The sequence below is a fragment of the Dama dama genome, chromosome 8 (assembly GCF_033118175.1).
Source record: "Dama dama isolate Ldn47 chromosome 8, ASM3311817v1, whole genome shotgun sequence".
Classification (NCBI taxonomy): Eukaryota; Metazoa; Chordata; class Mammalia; order Artiodactyla; family Cervidae; genus Dama; species Dama dama.
The window spans coordinates 6,883,537-6,902,539 of NC_083688.1; the positions used below are offsets into that span (position 1 = coordinate 6,883,537).

Below are 19,003 nucleotides of genomic sequence, written 5' to 3' on the forward strand. Positions count from 1 at the left end.
TTGGGGAATTGCTGATGGTGATCAGATTAGTTTGTAACCTGATCTGATCTAATCAAACAAGACATAATCAATGCTGGTATTTTAAACCAATTTTCAACTGTTTGAAGTGAAAGTCCCTCAGTCGTGTCGGACTCTTTTCGATCCTGTGGACTGTAGCCTGCCAGATTCCTCTGTGGAATTCTCCAGGTCAGAATACTGGAGTGGGTAGCCTATCGCTTCTCCAGGGGATCTTCCTGGCTCACGAATCAAATCAGGGTCTCCTGCATTGCAGGCAGATTCTTTACCAGCTAAACTACAAGGGAAGCCCCTTCAACTCTTTGTTGCTGCTGCTAAGTCGCTTCAGTCGTGTCCGACTCTGTGCGACCCCATAGACGGCAGCCCACCAGGCTCCCCCATCCCTGGGATTCTCCAGGCAAGAACACTGGAGCCGTTGCCATTTCCTTCTCCAGTGCATGAAAGTGAAAAGTGAAAGTGAAGTCGCTCAGTCCTGTGTCTGACTCTTAGCGACCCCATGGATTGCAGCCTACCAGGCTCCTCTGACCATGGGATTTTCCAGGCAAGAGTACTGGAGTGGGCTGCCATTGCCTTCTCCCTTCAACTGTTTAGTAGCTCTTTTTAGCCATGATAATAGTTTATTAATAGTTAAATTTAGTGCTTCTGGGATGAGGGTAAGAACCCTCAGGGATGGTGTCTTGGACTGGTCTGATTCAGGCCCTACTGGTTTAGAGGAAATAGCCATTGGTTCATTCAAGAAGTATTTATTTGGTACTGGGGTACCAGGCACTGTTTTGGGGTGAAAGTGAGACATGGCCTGTTGTTACCTCTTGTAGCTAAATTATTTGACTTTTAACGTATCCCGTTCACACTCTGGGCCTCAGATCCTTTACCTATTCAGAGATATGCGTTCACAGTGAACCTAGACTGTTTAGATTCAAATTCCAGCATCACTTCTTTGCTGTTATGTGACCACGGGCAAGTTAACTTCATCCCCCTGAGCTACGGGTTCCTCATCTGTAAAGTGGGGATAACATGACTCGTTTCATTGGGTTGTACTGAGAGTGAAATTAAGCTAACTCAATCACTGGGCTTCAGTGCGCCCAATCAAGAGTGGTCACTAGAGTTAATCCTTGCTGATTTCATTAGCCGCAGACCCACTCCGGAACTACACACAGGTGTTATTTAGGGCGTGGCTAACAGCGCAAGGGACGGGCCCGGGTTTATAAAACCAGGGTCCGGGGCTGCGGTCTACATTCCGCCTCGGCTGGACATCGGAGCGTGGTCTTTTCGGGGACTTGGCTCCGCGCTCCCGAGGACCAGAAGCGGGGCTGCCCAGCGGCGACCAGTGCGGAGCACCCGGCGCGCCGAGGCCAAGCGACCCGCCCCCCCACGCCGGCTCCCGGAGCGCTCGGCCCCGCGGGTGCGCGCAGTGGACCCGGGTCCCCGGCCGCGGGGGCGGGGCCTGCGGCCGAGCGGCGCCCCAGACGCACCTCCCCGCCCCCCGCCTCCTACTTCGCTGAGGCCCGGAAGGGACCGGTCGCGCTTCCGTCTCCGCCGGGGATGCACGGAGGGCGGAGCCGCAGCCCGAGGACGCGACGCGAGCCCAGTTCCGGCGAGGAGGCCGCGCCAGTGACAGCGATGGCGGCGGAGTCGGCGCTGCAAGTTGTGGAGAAGCTGCAGGCGCGCCTGGCCACGAACGCAGACCCGAAGAAGGTGAGCGAGCGGGCGGGCGGGCGGGCGCGGCGCGGGGCGGGCGTTGGGCGCGGCGCGGCCCGGTAACGGTCGCGGGCCCGGGCGCGGCCGCGGGGGGCTCGGACCCGCGGTGCGGTCCCCGCCGGGCTGCGGCCTGCGGCGGGGAACTTCGTGGCCGTCCGGCCGCTGCCCACGCGGTGGAGCCCGTAGGGCGGCCGGCCTCGGCGGGCCCGGACCGGCCTGTGCCGGGCCCGGGAGCCCGAGGGCTGCGGAGGGCCAGGGGCGCGCTCCGCGCGGACGCCGCGTGCCGGCGGGGCTCGCGGAGCCCTCCCCCGGGCGTCCCGGGCCAGCTGTTTTCCTGTCGGGAGAGCTCCCCGCCCGGAGTTAACTCCTGCCCGCTCAGCTCCTAGCTCTGCGCGATCCGTCCCCTGATTTCTTCCCGTCTTTTTTGATGTTTGTTGGGGAGAAAGGGGTAGCGGGTCGGTGGTTCTCTGCCTGCGCCTGATGGAACCTAGGCTCGGTGTGTGGTCTCTGCGTCTTTCAAGACATTTTTAAATTTCTTTCCGCCTTGATAATTAGAACGTGGACCCCTTTTTTTTTTTTTTGCTTTCTCAGTAAATCTCTTTCAAAGCAAAAATAAACCTCATGTCACCCTAACTAAAAACTTAGGTTGTAATAGGAAGGGGGGCCGGGGGGAACAGGGTTAGAAGTTGCAGCTAAATTTTCCTTTTTCTTCTGGCATTGCTAGAAAGGTAAGGGCTACCGTTTCTGGCAGCTGCGAATGATGGGCAACCATTTTTAATTGTGCTCGGCTAGTTTTATTCCCTCTCCTTAACTGTTTCCATAAGTTAAATGCGTTTGTTTTGTACTTTTTTTTCCTCCGACTTTTCTTCTCATCCAGCTTCTGAGTGTCTGGGTGAGGGTCCGGTGGATGTTAGGGTTTTTTTTTTTTTTTTAATTGAAATACAGTGATGAAAACACTCAAGGTGTTTGACATTTCTGTCAGCGTTATAGCTGCTGTGTACAGTCCTTAAGAGTTGGATCTGTAAATCCCAGAGTGCCTTTTAAAGAGGAAATAATCCAGGGAGTCATTAGAGATAAAATGGTGAGATTTGAGTTCTCATTTATTTGCTAGCCATAGACATTTGCGGGGGGGAGGGTGGAATGTTCCTTGCTAAGCCACTTTCCTCACCTGCTTCTTCTAGGACAGTACCAAAGGCGGGAGTGCTCCGTAGGGGTTAATCTCCACTCTGTACAGTTTTTCTTGATGGGTCCCTTTCTCTTCACCTTGTTCTCAGTCTGTCATAGGTGGGGTTTTTTTTCTGTTTCTGAAGGCTGTATCTCATTATCAGACCACTTGCCTCATGCATACCTAGCTCAAAGATCCACTTCTTCAGGAAGACATTTGAGCTTTAAGTCGTGAAAACTGAAATGCTTTCACTTGTTTTGTGTTATATTTTCTCTCCTGGCTTCAGTACCTAGTGGACAGGCATATTTACAAGTTTCTTTTTACAATAATCCTTTGTGGGCTTCTAATCAATGGTCATTATTTCTGAGTACTAGCTTGTTTTCCCGGACACTGTAGGTTTGTTACTGACTTTTTCAAACCTTAAAACATTATGTAAATCCCCTTATCTCCCCAGTTTCATCTTCCATTGGGTTTAAAAAAAAAAAAAGAAGGCACCATGTTAGTATCTATAGCCATTTTCCCACTAGAACTTAAATTTTGAAGTAGCTTTTCTAGTTGTTGATGTGCATGAAATTTCAAAGTAAGAAAAGGTTCTTTTGACTTCTCAACCTATTCCAACTAGGAGTGATTGTGAGTATCTGGGCATAGACACCCTAAACTTCTGACTTTGCATTATGAAGATCATTTTTGCAAAGGGCACAATAGTTGGCATTCACAAATGAGCTAATGCAGAGGGAAAACTGCAAGCTGGCACACTGGCCTTCTCAACCTTCTGTTAACCCAACAAGCTCCCACAGGTTGTTCTTGAAATTGCAAGATGATTATATAGCAGTATTGAAATTTGAAACTAAATCTTGATTTCAAAACCATTATTAGCCAAAGGGTTGATTCTACACCTCTGTGCATGGGTTTTCCAGTGTTAAACATTTAGATGTTTGACTATAACTCTGTTTTCACTTTAAGCCCATGTATAATCTAGCTTACTTGGGGGAAATGCATCAGACAAACTAGGGTCACTTGGTTCCTACTGTTTAAGTGGAAACCGTTTTCATGGCTGGTCAAGTTACTTGTCACATGTTATCCTTTGAACATGGAAACTACCAGGAACACAGTTTGAAGGCAAGTGGGGAGCAAGGGGTCAACACTACGAACATCTCTAGCTCTTTGGGATGAAGTAGTATGCAAAGGACAACTGAGATTCCTAAGCATGGACTGTGCAAATGTTTTCCGTTTCTCAATGACTCGTTATCAATTCTTGCAAACTACAACTGGTCCCTCAGTTTGGTTACAGCAAGTTTCCACCTACCTGAGGATGCCCCAAGAGCTTTACTTTTTTAATGCTTTGTTCTTCTTTGAACCTCATTGAAAATAGAGAGGCTCTGAAGCCGTGTTTCCCTTGGCTTGGGCTAAATTGGTTTGAATGTCTCCAGGGTTTTAGTTTTGTCTGCTTTTAAGTGGCCCCTTCTAACCGAAAAGGAAGCAGAAAGACAGGATTTACACTTCAAGTTAGTGCTCGGCTTCAAGATGAACACACCTTCAGTGACTTCTAGCCCCATTCTTATATGTGGCCTTTACAGAGGTCCTCGTAGTGACCTCCTTTCCTCTGCAGACTCTAAACTGTCTGACATTGTAACACTAGGGAGGGACTCTTCTGCTCTGTGTCAAGTGTGCTAAGAGGCAGGTTTTCTTCTAAGGACAGTGTTTTTTTTTGTTTGTTTGTTTTTTTTTTTTAATGTGGCTTTGTAGTATTGAGTTGGCCAAAGGGGTTTTTCTGTAACATTTTACCAACCCAGTGCCTGCTGTGTTAAACACACTTCACTGACTTGCTTGTTAGGCAAGTCAGCTTAATCTCACTGAGCTTAGTTTCAATATCTGTAAAATGGAGAACATACAGTCCATTTTATAGGGTTGGTTAATGAGAATGAAATGAGCGAACAGGTGTAAGAACTTAACATGGTAGTCAATGCACAGTAAATAGTATTCAATATATAAATGCCTTCCAGAGAATGGTGTTAGAGGAGACAATCTCTTTTTGATCTCTTCAGATATTCTAAATTTTACTTTTTAAGAAAAGGGTTTGTCAGGAATCTTTGCACCCATCACTTGGGTGACAAGAAATACACATATACTTTGTCCTGAGTTGGATGGTGGTGGTGATTGAATTGGAAGTAGAGCATAGCTTTCGCTCAGCTATGAAGGTAAAACTTCATAGATACACTACTTGGCTTCTCAGTTGTTCCCAGTCAAACAAGATGATCACATGGGATCCAGTTGCTCTGCCTAGCGACTGTGTTCAGTAATTATTGAAGTAGAATGACCAGAAAAACATACTTGCTACTCCACCTAGTAGCAATATGGCATACTAATTATAGCCTGGGCTACACATGTAAAAAGAACAGATCCTGTTATCAGATATTTAAATATAAAGGCAGTCATAGTTAATCTATTTTGAACGATGTGTACTTTTCAGTACTCCTTGAATGTAAATTTATTTATATATACATAAACCTTGCCTAGAGAATGGCATAGCAGTCATGACTTTGGGTAGAAGTGGAGCAAGTAGGAACTGGCTGAGAATGTCTGGTAGAATTTTAAGGGTGGCTGTTTAACGAATGGTCAGTTGATGAATGAAATGATTAATAAGCATTTATTGAGCTTGTATAGCATTCCAGGCACTAGGGCTACAGACATGGTTTGAATCTTCACAACCTGTGAAGTAGAGACAGGATTCAGTTCCTGGATTCAGTTCCTGTTTTGCAAATGAAGTAACTGAGGCTCAGAGAGGTCAGTGACTTGCACAAGATCACCCCGCAAGAAACTGGCAGGGGCACACTGAAGCCTGTCTTTGCCTGAGACTCTATCTCAACAGCTCTGCTATCCTGATTGTGATCAAGTTCAAGAGACTATACTGTAGAAGGGATATGTGGCCGAACCCAGATTGCCTCTCCAGTCTACCCAGACGTTTTCGTTCACCATTTGCAATGCAAAGCTCCGATGCTAGCAACTTGAAATTGGTCTTGGCTTCCCACTTAACATCAAAAAGCAAACAAACAAAAACCCCAATTGTGTTAAACACACTTTCTCTGGAAATGTGATTACCTTTTCTTGTAGAGACCTCTTCTTTTTACTTTCCTCCATGAGTAATTTCCTACGTTCGGCACCTTTCTCAGAAATTCTAGCTGGGGCAAAACAGTAGTTGTTGATGACTTATATTAGAACTGATAGGTCTTCCCTTGGTGTTGGCGTAGTGGTTGAAAGCACAGAATCTAAAGCCACAGACTTGAGTGAATCTTGCCCTACATGCATCCTGGGACAAGTAATTTAACTTTATTGAGTCTGTTTTCACTCTTATAAATAGGATAATAACCATACTTAATACTGTATAACAGAGTAAGCACTTTGCCATTAGATATTATTATTTGATATTCAGGGAATGATTATGATTTTATAAAAATTAATGTGTATTTAATTTCTCTCTGCAGCTACTGAAATATTTGAAGAAACTCTCCGCCTTGCCCATTACAGTAGATATTCTTGCGGTAAGAGCTGTGTAATTTTAGGTATTATGCAACTGTATCCCATCCCCTTTGCAATCGGAGAGATTATACAGTAAGATTAAGACCATGGGCTCTAGAAGTGAAGGAAACCAGACACAAGGTTACATATTGTGTGGTTTTATTGATATGAAATGTCCAGAGTAGGCAAATCCACGGACAGAAAGTAGTTTAGTGATTACCAGGGGTGGGAGGAACTGGATTTCTTTTTCGGGTGATGAAAATGTCCTAAAGTATTAATTCAGGGGAGTTCCTTGATGGACCAGTGGTTAGAACTCTGTGCTTCCACTGCCATGGGCCTGGGTTCAATCCCTAGTTTGGGAAATTAAGTTTCCACAAGTCGCACAGTGTGGCCAAAAAAAGTATTAACTCAGACACCAGATGCAGTACTCTTAGGGCAGGGTCTGACACCTGCCATGATCACTCTTGTTATTATCTGTAAAGTTCTAGAAGTGCTTTTTGTCTTATAATCCATGGGCTTGACTTTTTTTTTTTTTTTAACTGTATTTATTTTTGGCTGTACTTGGTCTTTATTGCTGTGCGCAGGCTTTTTTAGTTGCTACGAGCAGGCTTCTCATCACAGTGGCTTTTCTTGTTGTGAAGCACAGACTCCAGGGCGAATGGGCTTCAGGAGTTGTGACACATGGGCTGAGTCGCCCTGAGGCATGTGGAATCTTTGGGACCAGGAATCAAACCTGTGTCCCCTGCACCAGCAGGCAGATTCTTAACCACTGGACTACCAGGGAAGTCCCTCCAGAAGTGTTTTAATTTTGTGTTTTTGTGTGTTTTTAGAGGTTTGGCGCGTTGACACAAACTAATTTTGTACTGAGACTTGTATGTTTTTGGAATGAAGTATTGGTTTGTTGGAAAGTAGGAGGCTTTATTTCTTTAGAAAATTGTGAGCCTATTTCCACAACCTTCTAACGATTCCTTTGTCAACTTTGTAGGAGACTGGAGTTGGAAAAACAGTAAACAGCTTGCGAAAACACGAGCACGTTGGAAACTTTGCCAGGGACCTAGTGGCCCAGTGGAAGAAGCTGGTTCCTGTAGAACGGTAGGACAAGTTTTTTTATTCCTTCTCTGACTTCTTATTTAAAATATTTATTCTGCCTCAGTTATAAAAAACAATCCATGATCATTAAAGAATATTATAAAATATTTTAAAAATAGAAGAATAAATTTCTCTTTTTGGTACTGCCTCATGGCTTATGGGATCTCAGTTCCCTGACCAGGGATTGAACCTTGGGCCACAGTAGTGAAAGCCCAGAATCCTCACCACTAGGCCACCAGGGAACTCGAAAGAATAAAAATTTCTAAATTGTACCTTCCAGAGATCAGCGTTATTGACATTTTGGAATGTTTCTTTCTAAGCTGGTCTTAAAAGTCATTTTTATACACTTGTGAATAAACTGACATATTTTATTGCCCCATTTTAATGTAACAAATTAAATATTTCCCTGTGTTGAAAAGCTTTTTAAGCATTTTCATGTACACAAAATACTTGATCTTCTTTGTAGCCTGTAGTTAAACTCATCATATCCCATTTATGGAATATTTGAGTTTTCTCAGTTTTAAAACCTAGTTGGTAGAGAAGGAAATGGCAACCCACTCCAGTACCTTTGCCTGGAAAATCCCATGGACGGAGGAGCCTGGTATGCTGCAGTCCACAGGGTCGCAAAGAATCAGACACAACTGAGCGACTTCACTTTCATCATATTATCTAGTAATTCCACTCTTAGGTATAGAAAAAATGAAAATGTATCCACACAGCTTGTAAACAGATGTTTATAGTGGCATTATTCGTAACAGCCAGAAATCAAAACAAGTCAAATACCCATCAAATAATAAACAAAATGTGGCATATCCAGACAATGGAATATTATTCAGCAGTTAAAAAGAAACTGGGTACTGATACATGCCATGACATGTATAAACTTCAAGTGAAAGAAGCCAGGCAGGAAAAGCCACATATTGTGTGATTTCATTTGTATGGAATGTCCAGAATTGTCAAATCTCTATATGGAGAACGTAGATTAGTGGTTGCCTAGGGCTGGGGGGTGATGGGGAGAAGTGGGAGTGACTGCTAATGAATTTGGGGTTTTGGGGAGGGAGATGATGAAAATGTTATAGAATTGATTTTGTGGTAATGGAGGTACTACTCTGTGACTATACTAAAAACCACCGAATTGGTGCACTTTGTGTGAATTGTATGGGGTGAGAATTATTTATCAAGTTGTACAAATAAAACTTTATTTTTCTCCTTTAAAAAAAAAACAAACCAACCTAGTTGGGTATCTTTAAGCAGAACCTTCTTTCCAAGCCCTTGTTTCTAACTGTGTAAATTCTTCATCTCTTTTGTGAGTTCAGGTTCTGTGACTTTGTCCTGTGACCAAGGATTACCCTGAACGTTTTCTCTGTTTTTTGTTTTAGAACCACAGAGCCCGAGGAACAGGACTTTGAGAAGAGCAGTTCTCGGAAGCGCCCCAGGGATGCCCTGAGGGAGGAGGCGGAGATACAGGGGGACTACCCGGAAAGCTGGAAAGCCTCCAGCAGCCAGTCGTACAGTCCTGATAATAGACAGAAAAAGCACAGAAAACTCCCAGAGCTCGAGCGGCCTCACAAAGTATCTCACAGTCATGAGAGGAGAGATGAAAGAAAGAGGTACCACAGAGCTTCTCCAGTGTACTCTTCAGACCATGAGTCTTCCGACTACGGCCATGTTCAGTCCCCTCCACCATCCACCAGCCCTCGTCAGGTGTCTTTGGACCATTACAGACCCCTGGAGGAGGACCATGAGCCCTTTGTTCCCCACCAGAAGCCTGGCAAAGGCCATAGTAACGCCTTTCAGGACAGACTGGGGGTCAGTCAAGAACGACACCTGGGGGAAGCCCAGGGGAGAGAGAGCATGAGTCAGAGCAAGGAGCACAGATCTTCCCATAAAGAAAAACGTCTGGCGGATGCCAAAGGAGACGAGAAGTCTCTAAGCAAAGAAAAATCACACAGGGTCTCCAAAGAGGAAAACCGGAGGCCGCCTTCCGGGGACAGCACGAAGGAGAAACCGCCCTCTGGCGTCAGGAAAGAGAAGGAGAAGGAGGGCAGCACCAAGAGGAAGAGCTTACCCCCCTTGGAGCTGGCCTCAGACAACCACCTTAAAAAGCCAAAACCTAGAGACTCCGAGAAAACCAAATCAGACAAAAACAAGCAGAGTCTGGAAAACTCAGACGTAGGCAAGGGGGCAGGAGACCTGTTGCCCAAGGCAAAAGAGAAGGTTTCTAACAACCTGAAGACTCAAGAAGGGAAAGTCAAACCTTCGCATTCAGATAGAAAGTCGGTGGGTTCCTTCCCTAAAGGTGAGGAGGCAGATACGGATGATGAATTCGAGAAGCCCACCATGTCTTTTGAGTCATACCTCAGCTATGACCAGCCCCGGAAGAAAAAGAAAAAGATTGTGAAAACTTCAACCACGACTCCCAGAGAAAAAGGACTTAAAAAAAATGACTCAAAAAGCACTAGTAAAAACTTGGACTCAGTTCAGAAATTACCTAAGGTGAATGAAAACAAGCCCGAGAAGCTTCCGCCAGTTGGAGCCGACTCAGCCAAGCTGAAAAAGGTAACCCCTGCGGCCCCTTCCACCCAGAGCACCTGGGCCTGCAACCCCACTGCTGATTTGCTTGGCTGGCTTTTCTGTGACTTGCTGAATTTCAGTCTGAAATAATGTCCTCCTGGCCTCTCTGGCCACCAGGGTCGGTAGAAGCCGAGAAAAGTCTTTTCTGAGGCATTCCATCGCGCTGGGCCCATCTCTGTGTCTCCTGACTCAGGTGGTGGCAGGCATGGCTGCTGCCTCTCCTCCAGGCTGCCTGTGAAGTTACTGCCACGTCAGCACCGCTGGGCATCGACTGTGGGAACGAGCTGTGCTGGCAGAAAGGGGCTCTCCAGTCACTGGTCTCTTCTCTGCAGGTCCCCAGCGATGTGTTGCCAGTATTACCTGACCTCCCATTACCTGTGATCCAGGCCAATTACCGTCCACTTCCTTCCCCTGAATTGATGTCATCCTTCCAACCAAAGCGAAAAGGTAATTTGCTTTGTCTTTTTTTTTTCTGTTAAGGAAAAAGCGATATAAAAAATTCATGATCTGACATCATGAATGGTGCATTTTCTAAGAGCGCAGGTTCTGGAGTTTGATGGCTTGGGTTTGAATCCCAGCTCTGGCCTCGACTACAAGTTATATGATCTTGGGTAATAATTTCCTTGGACTTCAGTTTCATACTCTGTTAATGGATGTAATAATGATATCTGCCTATGAGGTGGATTGAAAGTGATAATGCTCATAAAGCTCTGAGCTCTGGGTTTTTGCACAGAGTAAGTGTTTATTAAATCTTAGCTGCTGCTGTTACTAGCAGCCTTATGTTCTGTACATTCCACAGGGACTTAAAAAAAAGTCTAGGTATTTTCTGTTTTTGTTTTTCTTTTTAAGGTTAGTTTTAATAGCAAAAGAATTAGATGCTACCTAGGTGTTCCTTAGTAAGATACTAACAGGTAGATCATGGTTCATCCACACAGTGGCATCATATGCCATGGTTTTTGTTTTTTATTTTTTTATTTTTATTTTTTTATTGTTTTTGTTTTTTAAAGTGGAAAATCTATATATTGAGGTGATTTCTAAAATTCAGTAAATGACAAAATGATAGTATGTTATTAAAAGGAATAAAATAAATATTAGCTTGTTTTTGCATAGACTTTCTGGAAGGACGTAACAAACCGGTGGCATTGGTTGCCTCTGAGAAAGGGAACTGGGAGGCTGAAGAAGGGGGAGGAAGGAGAGTTTTCAATGATGAGCCAGTACCTTTTTTTTTTAAAATTTTTTGATGGCACCACATGGCATGTGAGGTCTTAGTTCCCTAACCAGGGATTGAACCTGCGCCCCCTGCATTGGCAGCTCAGAGTCTTAACCACTGGACCACTAGGGAGGTCCAGCTTAGTGCCTTTTATAACTTCCATTCCTGTTTTTCTTGCCTTACAGCACTCTCCTCACCCCAGGAAGAGGAGGAAGCTGGATTCACCGGAAGAAGAATGAATTCTAAGATGCAGGTCTATTCCGGCTCCAAGTGTGCCTATCTCCCCAAAATGATGACCTTGCATGAGCAGTGCATCCGGGTGCTTAAAAACAACATCGACTGTAAGTCACATGCTCCCCTCCTGCTCTTAGGCACGTTGGGTCACTGGGTGACTTGACTGCTACTCAGTCCCTTTTTCCCTTGTTTCTCTTCAGCGATCTTTGAAGTGGGAGGTGTCCCATATTCTGTCCTTGAACCTGTTTTGGAGAGGTGTACACCTGATCAGTTGTATCGAATAGAAGAGTACAATCACGTGAGTATCCTGCTTGGATGGCAAGAGGGCAGTGTGCTGGCTTGTGTCTGAAAAAACAGGTTTGTCTCTGATTTGCCACGGTGATGGGCAGGCAGCGGTCATAGCACTGTTCTGGGTTTGCCTATGGGCCTTTAAACAAGCAGAATGTCAGCCCCTGCCCCTAGCATCTTAAGTAGGCCTCTTAGGCTCGAATCAAGGTGGGATTAAAAGGTGGGAGCAGGGAGAGGCAGACCATTTCCCACACGTCCCTTGAGCTTTCCTAGATACAGAAATCAAGGGAAAATTCTAGAAGCACAGCCCTTGGGATCCAAGGCAGGGATAGACCTGTGTTCACCAGACACCTGAGTGTCAACACGTAAGACTGACTGAGTGTCTTCTAGAGGCAGAGATCTATCCCCAAATCCTCCTAAGGCTGGAGATCCTCATTTGATTGCATGAGCTATCCCTCTCTGATTGAAAGGATCCGTGACATCTCCTCCTAAGGTGGCCCCTGGCCATGGCAGTTCCGTGTAGTGCTGGGGGATGCTTGGACTGGACTTCACCTCAGTTCCTTCCCTGCACAGGAAAAGACTGATTTTAAACTAATTTTGATGTTGTCTTCTCTCCTAGCCCCACAACCCCCGGCTGCAGTTAGTAGTGCCTTGCACTTAATATTTTAATTCAGTGATTCTGTTTTTTCCTAGAACTATGGTGTTTTACTATACTGCTACTGTTACTGTGAGGACCAAAATACTGTTAGGAAACTGGTCACCCTGGGTGATGAAGGATGGAAGAGAGGTACATAAGAGTGCATGCATGTAAGTGATGTCCTGGTTCTGACTTTAGGTATTAATTGAAGAAACGGATCAATTATGGAAAGTTCACTGTCACCGAGACTTTAAGGATGAGAGGCCGGAAGAGTACGAGTCGTGGCGGGAGATGTACCTGCGGCTCCAGGATGCACGAGAGCAGCGGCTCCGAGTCCTCACAAAGAACATCCGATCTGCACACGCCAACAAGCCCAAAGGTATGGCTGCAGGCCGGGCCCGGCAGGAGAGCGAGCCCTGTGCTCCGGTCATGTCAGGGCTGTGGCGGGCTCAGCCAGGGTGGAACCTCTGGCCCCTAGCTCTCTCGAATTTGCAGAAGCGGGCAGAGGGTAAGGTGTTTGTTCTGCCACTACCCATGCTACTCTCCAGAGGGCTTTCCAGGGTTGTTCGATTATCCCCTACTTTTGGAGGCCCTTGAAAAGCCTTTGTCTCTTAATAGCATAGATTAACAGTAGCGTCTCAGCTCAAGAAGGCAGGTATTAACCTCCATTTATCCACAGGCCGACAAGCAAAAATGGCCTTTGTCAACTCTGTGGCCAAGCCACCTCGTGATGTTCGAAGGAGGCAGGAGAAATTTGGAACAGGAGCAGCAGCTGTGCCTGAAAAAATCAGGTAAGATCTCTGCTCCTCTGTGGCTCTTCCTGCTCAGGGGGAGAGCTTGAGGGGTGGCTCCAGGGCAGGAAGCAGTTCATTTTGGAGGTGGGGGAAGCGTGAGGCCAGAGTGGGGTCTGGAGGCCGACTTTGCCCCACTGGGCCCTGGCTCCCTGAGGCTCAGCTTCCGTGGCTGCACTGTGGCCTTGATGATGAGCCCCCGCCCCTCAGAGAGGTCAGGATTACATGGAGAACAGGGCCTGCCTCTGGGACACATTCCCTAAGGCTTTCCCTTTCTCTGTTTAAACAGAAAACGTATCACTGCAGTGACTATGTTATCTAAGTACGTTTGCATTTTCAAAATACAGATTTACACCGAAATAGTGAAAAGTTAGTCAAGATTATCATTCATCCTGAAGGACTACCATGTCACTTCCAAGCCATGAGCAAAATCTAGGTACCAGGTCCACTGGTCAGAGCCACAGAACTGAGTCTGCAGACCAGCCCACCTCAGGCTGTTTGTGCTGAGGGTTGGTTTCTCCTGCTTTTGACTCTCAGCTTTGCTCTGTGTCCCAGGATCAAGCCAGCGCCGTACCCCACGGGAAGCAGCCGGGCTTCCTTCAGCAGTGGCAGCAGCAACAGCTTTAACGCCAGCCCCGAGGAGCCAGCCTACGACGGCCCGAGTACCAGCGGTACCCACCCGGCTCCGGTGCTCAGCAGCACGGTTTCCTATGATCCGAGGAAGCCGGCCGTGAAGAGTGAGTGACCAGGGCTCCCGCTCAGACGTCTCAGAACTAGCTCGTGCGTCGTCAGTGCCGCACCGCCAGCACAGCCTGTGTGTGAGCTGCAGATGTGGGATAGCTTGCACATGGCTGGTCTAAACGCCAGCGCCTCCTTCCTCTGCCTTTGTTCATAGGCGTGTTGTGTGTGTTAAGTTTTGAGCGTAGTGAATATTCATTTTGGTGCTCTGCTTGTTCTTTTTTTTTTTTTCAGCCTAAATGTAAACTTGTTTCTCTAGGCAACAACATGGAGTTAACAGCTGAATGATTTTGTTGAAGTTTTATAATCTCAGCTTCCAAGTATTTATTTTTTATATCTAATTGAATCTAGTTCATGTTTTACTAACTTTACTACCATAGATGATCCTAAGTATTCTACAGGAGTGCCCTGACTTAAGCATTATTCTGTACTGACTTCAGGGCCCACAGGAGGGTGGGAGCTCTGGCGGGGCTCAGGCTAACCGGTTCAGAAGCAGGCTCGTCCTTTTTAGGTGGTGTTTGCACTTAGCTAATCTCAGGCCTGTTGCTGCCCAGGACAGACAGGTGTGAGAGGGGGCTTTGTGCTGGTTTGGATGTTGGTGAAGCAGAGTTAAATCGTGGCTCAGAATGGCCTGGCAGGGATTGAACCCCAGTTCCTCCACTTACTGTAGAGGGGCCAGCCTGAGCCTTGGTGAGTTGTGAGACTTAGAGGGAGTGATTGCCGCCGCCCCGGCAGATGCTCGGGAATCATTCGCTTTGGGCTGCTACTTGGATCCATTCATCTGGCTGTGTAGCGCCATGAGTAGCAGGCCTTTGGTTTGCCTAAACCACTGGTGTCTGGTGTCCAAACTGCCACGGATCTGAAACAACTGCCTTGTCTCTCTTTTCACAGAAATCGCCCCAATGATGGCCAAGACGATTAAAGCTTTCAAGAACAGGTTCTCCCGACGATAAACCGAGGACTTACCTTGGAAATGAAATCTGGGGGAGGATACAGGCGGTGGGGGTTGGGGAATGGAACTTCGAGAGGAGACCAGAGCCTTTCACTCCGCGGAAGCTTTCAGTCTCCGAGTCCCGCGCCGTCAGCGGGCGTGTGCCTGAGCCGGTGCCCGCAGCCGCCGCCTCCTCGCCTGGCGAGCACTTCAGCGCTCACTGAGGATTCTAAGGTCAACTGTACCTTTGTTGTTAATTAGCTTCTTTGTAAACTATAAGACATAGTTTTAATTAATAAATATTGCCCCCAGATTGTATTTATATTACCTCCCCCCTGCCCCCAAGTTTTCTGTTCTGTTTCAGTCCTCTTCCACACACTTAGCCTTTTATTTTTAGGGTTCTTTGTTAGAAGCCGAGTGGAAGTCTTTCTCCTGTCCCAGTTCATCTCTCCTGAGCGGACTGCAGTCCAGAGAGAGACCTGGGCATTCCGGGAGTCTGTGTGGGGCACGCTGCGCTGCGGGCTGCCTGTGCTGGAAGGGGAGCCCCGGCCTGGAGACCAGACGTGTGCAGGGCGGCCCCCCTCCCTCTGGGACCTATTTCAGTGTCGCGCTGTGGTCCTGCCCCGGTGCATCTCTTCCCTCCTCATCACATAGTATTTATTAAGGGACATTCTAGAGTCTCCCCGCCCCCCCCTTCTTTTTGCCAGGTCCCGCTTCTTTTGAGGCTTAACTTGAGGGCACAGAACCCCAGTATTTTTACAGTTTCCAGTTTCTAATTCAAAACTTTAGACTCCTTTTTCCTCCCTTATTTTTCCTTCTCCCCACTGGCATGGGGCAAAACGCAAACACCTGGCTGGGCTTTTGTGGACCCCGAAATGCAACTTACAAGAGTTTTTAAAAACCAGCACTTTAATCTCTTACTCCCTGTGAATTGCTGAATGGTTTTAAAAAGTAATGCTGTGTTGGAAATCGGTTTTGTTTTTGCCTTTCTTTAAGATCATGTGATTGAAAGAGCACAATTTGCTATGTATTGTAGAGAACTTTGCAACTTGAAACTCTCTCTACTTTTTGAGTCTTTAAGCTAGAATTTGGAGGAAAGGACCAGTTTAAGGAAAGGGTCTGAGCCACGGGGCATCGACAGGTTTGGAAAGGGAGAATCTCACTTTGGAGTTGACATAGGAGGAAAGATTAGAACTAGGAGGACAGCGTCAGTCTTCTTGGCTGTTGAAGGGCAGTGGCCTAGTAGGAACCCCGTTGGTCATGACCCTGATAGAAGTAGACATGATAAAGCGGAGATGCCCATCCTTTAGAAATCTGAGAAGCAGGTTGAGGGTGTGGTTGGTGTGGCAGCCCATGGAGCTTGGCAGTGGCTAGTCCCTTTGACAAGGTCGCTCAAAGCTCAGAGTATGGAGTCCACGGTTTTTAACCATCCTGTAGACCTCAGGCTCATGCTGAAGATTGCAGGGCAACACAGCAAGAAGTCTGCGGCAGAAGCTGCATTGTTCAGTGTGCATTGCTGCACAAGGTGCCTGAGGGACGCACGTGTTGCTGTGTTTTAATTTGCTGTATTTTTGAACTGGGTAAAAGCATCCTTTCTCTTGATCATATGTATTACCATTCCACCAGTCCCCCAGCCCACTCCCCAAATGTGACACTAGGAAGCCTCTTCTTTAAAACCACATGAGCACCTGAGTCAGGTGCCAGACATCTGTCGCCTGGGATAGCTTCCTCTCGGTGTCCACACCTTGAATTTGTCTCTTTACGTGCGTGTTGAAGTCTCTGCCACTGAAACCAGTTTTCCATATTTGATTCAGTTGTGTGTGATTTGATTTCCTTCATTAGGAGTCTTTGGGCAGAGAGGGAATAAAAGACACACCCCAACATCACTTTGGTTCACCCCTGTTTACACAGAGCCAGATCTTCCTCCCGCCCCCTCTAAGAGTGTCTGTATCAGGGATGTGACTTGGTGGGAAGGGTGAGGGAAGAGGAGAAACCGAGTTTCCAGACGCTCGCCTCTCCTGGGTTGTTGAAATGGCCGCAGAGCAGACACAGGTTGATGTTGAACCTTTGGTCTCATTTGTGGAAACTTGTGCAATTCCTTTTTTCTGTGCTACACTACACACAAATCACCAAATTGCAAATTAACCCATTGTGGTCCTTGGTGTAATGAACAGTTTCTTTGGGGCTTTTTCTTTCTTTCCGGGAAGTGGGAGGGAAAGGAGCAAGGTGTTATCTTGCTCTTCATTTGTATTTTGGTCCCAAAATGTAAATACAATTTTCTATGTTACTTTTTTGTGGTAACTACCAAGATGAATATTTTAATTAGATAAGTTATATGAAAAGAAAGGAAAATTCCATGTCTAAATAAAAAAAACAAACAAACAGACACCCATATTCTGTTGTCTTTCTTCCGTTCTCCCTTATTGTGTCAGAATGGTAGTCCGTCACAATGTCTGGTTCCTGGGCTGAAGGCAGAGATCTTAATCCCTGGGCTGGGCCTTAAAGGATGTTGGATTTCTGTCTGTACTGTAGCACAGCTCTTCTGGAAAAGGGGGGCTCCCAGCGGGGAGAACCGTATGAGCAAAAGCAAGGCAACTCAGATAAAAGTGAGCACTTAGTTCAAAAGCTCTTGGCTGGGCTGGGGAACTTGCATATTCAGTCACACAGCAAATACTTGTGTTGCCCCCACTCTGTCACTGCGTAAGACAGACACGGCCTGCCTTCATGCAGCATTCATCTAATAGGGGAGAGAGTATTGAAATAACAACACAAATTGTTTGTATTTTTCTTTTTTCTGGCTGCACCACACAGCTTGTAGAATCCCAGTTCCCTAGCCAGGGATTGAACCCAGCCCCTCAGCAGTTAAAAGTGCAGAGTCCCAACCACTGGTCTGTCCGGGAATTCCCAAAATCATTGTTTAAAATACAGATTTCTGACCCCGCTACAGAAACCTGAATTGGTCAGAAGTATGATCTGGGAAAAGGTACTTTTTCATAGGCCTCCCTCGAGTTGGATGAGTAGCCTGGTCTGGGAATGCCTAGTACAATGGGAAGACAATGCGTGAACTTTGGGATAAATCAGATTCAGGTTTAAATCCTGGCTCCACCACTCTAGCTTTGTGAAATCTCTTTGAGCCTCAGTTTCCTCATCTATGAAATGGGAATAGTGACACCTCGCAGGAATTCTTACAAGGATTAAATGAGAGAAGTAGAACTCAATAAATGTTAGTGTCCTTCTTCATTCTCTCTAAAGGTGGAGTGAAAGGCAAAGTTTTGTTTCCAGTTGACAGGAATTAAAGTTTTAGGGTCACAAGCTAAGCACTATTCTGAGGTCAGTTAGTCCTTCCTGATAACTGAAATCTTAGCCCCTGCTGCTCCAGATAGATCAGTCCAACTTCTCTGTTTTGGACTCCTGTCTCTTCCAGATCCCTCAAACCATAGCCCCCACTAACTGCCAAGAAGGCAGACACTACCTAATTTCTTGTTATCTCAGGAATCACAAATACCAGGAGTTTGGTGTAAGACAGAAGTGGTGGGAACAGAAGGAAAATGAGCTATTAACCCAGCTCCACTTGATTGTTTCCAGGTAGAAGGCAGGGTCCTGTGTTGCCACATCTTAGAAGTTTTAAATAAAAGACAGAAATCTAGATATCTATGTAAAATTTCCCAGTTTCTAAAACCCTGTGTCACAACTATATGCAATACTTCAGAAAACCTATATATGAAGTGGATAATTCCCCAGAAATACAACTTTCTGTTTAGAAATGGCAAATCCAAACAGACAAATTACCATAGAAGAAATAGGGAAAGTGGTTGCAGTGCTTGCCCTATAAAAAAAGCTCCAGACCCAAGATGTCATAGGGGAATTCTTTCAGCCTTGAAGATCAGATAATACCAAGGTCACTTAAACTACTGCAAAGCAAAGAGAAGAGCTCCCCAAGATCTTGGGGCTTGGCTATAGTACAGTAACAACTAAAATCCCAGTGACTCAAAACAACCAAGCTTTGGGGACTTCCCTGGTGGTCCGGTGCTTAAGAATCTGCCTTGCAATGCAGGGGACGCTGGTTTGATCCCTGGTCTGGGAACTAAGATCCCACATGCCCTGGGGCAACTAAGCC

At 46.2% G+C, this 19,003-nt stretch overlaps 1 protein-coding gene across 1 annotated transcript; it reads left to right on the top strand.

The window, feature by feature from the left end:
- The first annotated feature begins 1,541 nt into the window (after positions 1-1,541).
- Positions 1,542-17,272, top strand: ELOA (elongin A). The gene is made up of 11 exons (XM_061148176.1): positions 1,542-1,710; positions 6,361-6,417; positions 7,380-7,486; positions 8,863-10,042; positions 10,390-10,504; positions 11,453-11,608; positions 11,702-11,799; positions 12,625-12,805; positions 13,106-13,217; positions 13,773-13,954; positions 14,847-17,272. Exons 1-11 carry the CDS (start codon positions 1,558-1,560, stop codon positions 14,906-14,908), a joined length of 2,403 nt encoding a protein of 800 aa, XP_061004159.1. The 5' UTR covers positions 1,542-1,557; the 3' UTR covers positions 14,909-17,272.
- Positions 17,273-19,003: the final 1,731 nt, after the last annotated feature.

Excerpts from the sequence above, each read along its gene's own strand:
- ELOA (XM_061148176.1), top strand. The coding sequence starts at position 1,558 with ATGCACGGAGGGCGGAGCCGCAGCCCGAGGACGCGACGCGAGCCCAGT. Across the intron at positions 11,609-11,701 it reads GCTTAAAAACAACATCGACT|CGATCTTTGAAGTGGGAGGT; the intron begins GTAAGTCACATG and ends GTTTCTCTTCAG. Across the intron at positions 12,806-13,105 it reads ACACGCCAACAAGCCCAAAG|GCCGACAAGCAAAAATGGCC; the intron begins GTATGGCTGCAG and ends ATTTATCCACAG.